At 29.5% G+C, this 4252-nt stretch overlaps 1 protein-coding gene across 1 annotated transcript; it reads right to left on the bottom strand.

The window, feature by feature from the left end:
• Nucleotides 1–223: 223 nt before the first annotated feature.
• On the bottom strand, nt 224–1182 carry LOC125838160 (enoyl-CoA delta isomerase 2, peroxisomal-like). The gene has a single exon (XM_049517225.1). It carries the CDS (start codon nt 1111–1113, stop codon nt 394–396), a length of 720 nt encoding a protein of 239 aa, XP_049373182.1. The 5' UTR covers nt 1114–1182; the 3' UTR covers nt 224–393.
• Between the last annotated feature and the right edge of the window lie 3070 nt (nt 1183–4252).

Here is a 4252-nt window from a genome sequence, read left to right as displayed (position 1 = left end):
AAATATATTATTTACTTTGATTAATTCTATTAGTAGAACAAACAATGTATTTTTGTATTAACATAAATAATCCAGAAATAATTTAGATTATAAATTTTTAAAAGTATTGTTTTTCCTTTTAAACTTTATACTAATATCATGTATATCGAAACGAAAATGATACACACAGTAGGTGCTTAAAATTGATAATTAAATATTAGACGAAAATGATACACACAGGAGGTGCTTAAAATTGATAATTAAATATTAGACGAAAATGATACACGCAGGAGGTGCTTAAAATCGATAATTAAATATTAGACGAAACTACACAAATCCAAACTCCAGAAGTACTAGTAACAATTATTATCAATATTTTCCGACTGTAAAAAAAGGGAAGAAAATGGCCCTCACTCAAAGGTGCGAAGGCAAAACTGCAACGTCTTTCAACCCTAAAAGTCCACACAATTCCGGAAACAACGATTTCCTCATCTCTGCATACACTTTACCATCCCAACGCTTTTTCCCCAGCTCCTCCGCCAGTCGCACCGCCGCATCCACAGTCTCCTCCGCCGTACCATGCGCCGAATCCACCATTCCCAGCCTCACCGCCTCCTCTCCCCTAATCTTCGCCGTTTTCAACACCAAATCCCGCTGAGCACCTGCCGATCCAATCTTAGACCTTATCATCGCCATGAAATAATCCGGCAAAGTCATTCCTATATCCAATTCACTCATATACAACACGCCTTTATCCGATCTCATCGTTTTATAATCATGACTCAGCGCTAACAACAGCCCTGCCGCCGCAGCGTGGCCGGTAACGGCAGCGATGGTTGGAATCGGGAGAGACATGAAATCGGCAACCACTGGCTTTAACAAATCCACCATGTTCGTAAGTCGATCGACAGCAGCTTTTTCTGAGCCGCCGGCTTGTGCATACTTTAGATCAAAGCCGTTGGAGAAGAATCTTCCATCGGCTTTGGTTATTAGAACAGAACCCTTCACGGATTGGGATTTAACTTGCGCTAGTGTTGATCGGAGGGTCGCGATGAGAGTAGGATTCAACCGGTGCTCGTCGTCGCCGGTAAGCGTAAGGTAGAAGATGTTGCCGGTTTTTTCTAATGTGCACATAGTGGTGGGGAGGAAAAATGATTCTGTTTGCTTTGAGATGTGTGTTGCGTAGGATAAAGATGACGGATATTCTGAATAATGAAAGAGAAAGTGTATGATATATAATGAATAAAAAGTTTAATTAATTACACTAACGGCTCGTTTGGCATGCGATATGGTATCATGATACGGAATCATGATATAGTATTATGATATGTAATCATGAGATGAAATTGAAAAGTTTTATTTGGACATGCTATATGAAATTTTTGTGTTGTATATTTTCCCATAAATATAAAAATCTCAGTTGTAAAACTATTAAAATAGCCCCAATTGTTTATTCAATCTTATCAAATAAACAAAAAATTATAAAATCGCATAATAAATTATTACAAAGCTATTTGTTCTCCACTTAAGCAATTGTTTCATCTAACTTTAATTTATTTTTAAAAAAAATTGAACATAAATTGTAGTGTACTAGTCTTTAATATAATCCTCCCACATAATACGGACAATTTTCTCACGTTGAACTTGCATTTCTCGATCATGTGATCGAGAAAACGAACCAACATTGTTACTTTGAGCCATTTGTTGGTCAATATCATCCGCAACTATATTTTCATGCTCAGAGACCATAAATATTTCATCACTTTAACAATCGATTTGTATGAGTTAAAGTGACTATATGTTGGTGAGAATAATAAATTTTAAAAAGTAATGATGTGATTATAAACTTTATTTACATATGAAATAAATAGTTAATAGATATAAATGTGAGGTTGTTTTAACAAAATATAAACTTGTAAATCAATTTTTGTATTGAAAATATCTCAAATCATGATAAGGAATTACCATATAATTTCATATCATGATTTTTGGAGAATATGGAATCACATCTCATGATATGTAATCATGAGATGGAATCAGCGTAAAATCGCATGTCCAAACGCTGATTCCATCTCACGATACCATATTGTGATATGATATCGCATGCCCAAATGCCTACTAAATGCTCTTATGGTATTACTTAATTACGGATAGCTCCTACATATTTTTAAATCAAATATTTACGTCCCTTATATTATAAAAGTTCTATATTTATACCTATAGACATAGTGTTATTTCTTTTTTTTTGTTTGTTTTTTATATGGTGTTCGAATTCATTTAGGAGTGTGATCAACAGAACCTTTCGACAAATTCAGAGCTCAAACTCAAAAATTATGATTTAGAATGAAATAGTTCCATCACTATAAATAATCTGCATTTATATGCAAATAAAATTCCATCTAATTAATCAGGTATTCTCGCTGTTCACTTTTTCCTAAAATAGATTTTCATATTTTACTTATTATTTTTGACATATCAAGAAACGACAATTATATTTTTTTCATGTTTACCCTCAATATTAAATATTCTTTCTTCAAATCATTTTTGAAAACTTAATATTAAACATCATCTAATAGGGATAGTTTGATAAAATACATGTATCAATAATTATTTTTTTAATGAGTGTATCGTGTCAAAATGTAACAAGTAAAAGTGACTGGAGGAATTATCATTGTAAAATGAAAATAAATAATTAAAAAAATTACATATAGTAAAATTATAAAATAAAAACTTGTGTATTTAACAAAGTGAGAATTTTTTTTTTATTACTAACTGCTATAGGTTATAAAATAATTTATGTTTGTTTTTCTATTTATGGGTCACGAACATAATACATAAACATGATTTTAAATTTGATTTCAACGGATAATTATGTCTTCCAACTTTGAGTGTACACAAGGAAATACTTGTATAAAATTGAACAAATAGATACACATGACCTACATGATATAATACACGTAGGATGTCATGTAGGTTACAAAATTACCATATAGGGTGTCATGTAGGATAAATGTGTCAATTTGTTCAATTATATACAAGTTTAAGTGTCTAATTATGCACACTTAAATTAAATAGCATAGCTACCAACTGACACCAAATTTAAGAGTCATGTTTATGTATTATGCCGACTATTTCAAAAGATATTAAATATTTTTAACTAAAGATATTTTGTTAAATCGTTTGTCTTCATTTGAATTTTTATATTTTTTCTTTGATATAAATACTCTTTTCATTTATTTTATTTATATTCATTATATTAAGGGTTCGTTTGGCCATGCGATATAAAATCATGATTAGAAATATAACGAAGTTGAAGTTTTACCTAGATATGTAATTTGAATTTCTTATGTTATATGTTTTCTCAAATACACAAAAACTCTATAAGTTGTAAAACTATTACATTGTCCCAATTCTTTATACATTTTAAAATAAGCAAAAATTTATAAAATCACATAATATACTATCACAAAGTTATTCGGAAAAAAATACAATATCTATTCATCAAACTATAATTCAATAAAAAAAAAATGGACACAAGTTGTATTGTTGTAGTGTATTAGTCTTTAATATAATTCTCTCATATAGTATGAGGGACAATCTCTTTATATTGAACTTACATTTCTCGATCATATAATAGAGAATACGAATCAACATTGTTATTTTGAACCATTTATTCGTAAATAAATTTGATCAATGTAAATGATATGGTAATAATTGATTTTGAGTAATAATAAAAAATTTATACATGTTGGTGAAAATAATTGTCATATGAGAAATAAATAATTTAAAAAGTAACAATATAAAATCATGAATTACAAATTTTATTTACTTATCAAATAATTGGCTAGTAGATATAAATGTGGGGTGCTTTACAAAATACTTCCTCTGTCTCTAATTACTTGTTCACTTTTGAATCGACACACCTATTAAGAAAACAATTAATGACATAGTGAGTTTACCATTTTACCCCTATTAATTATGAAATGGATGAAAAGTTCTACATTTTTCAAAGCAATTAGTTATTTAATTGAGGATATAATAGGTAAAAAAAATTGTTATTTCTTGATTTGTCAAAATGGATAAGTAATTAGGGACAACTAAAAAAGAAAATGTGGACAAGTAATTAGGGACAACTAAAAAAGAAAATGTGGACAAGTAATTAGGGACAAAGGGAGTAATTTCATACTACATTCATCTACTTTTAACTGTCATAGTTTTCTTTTTTAGAGTCAAACTATAAAAATTTTGACTAATATTTTATGATGTATCTTTT

This window comes from Solanum verrucosum, unplaced genomic scaffold, assembly GCF_900185275.1.
Source record: "Solanum verrucosum unplaced genomic scaffold, falcon-dt-bn FXZP01000079.1, whole genome shotgun sequence".
Taxonomy (NCBI): Eukaryota; Viridiplantae; Streptophyta; class Magnoliopsida; order Solanales; family Solanaceae; genus Solanum; species Solanum verrucosum.
This window is presented reverse-complemented; position numbering and strand designations above follow the sequence as displayed.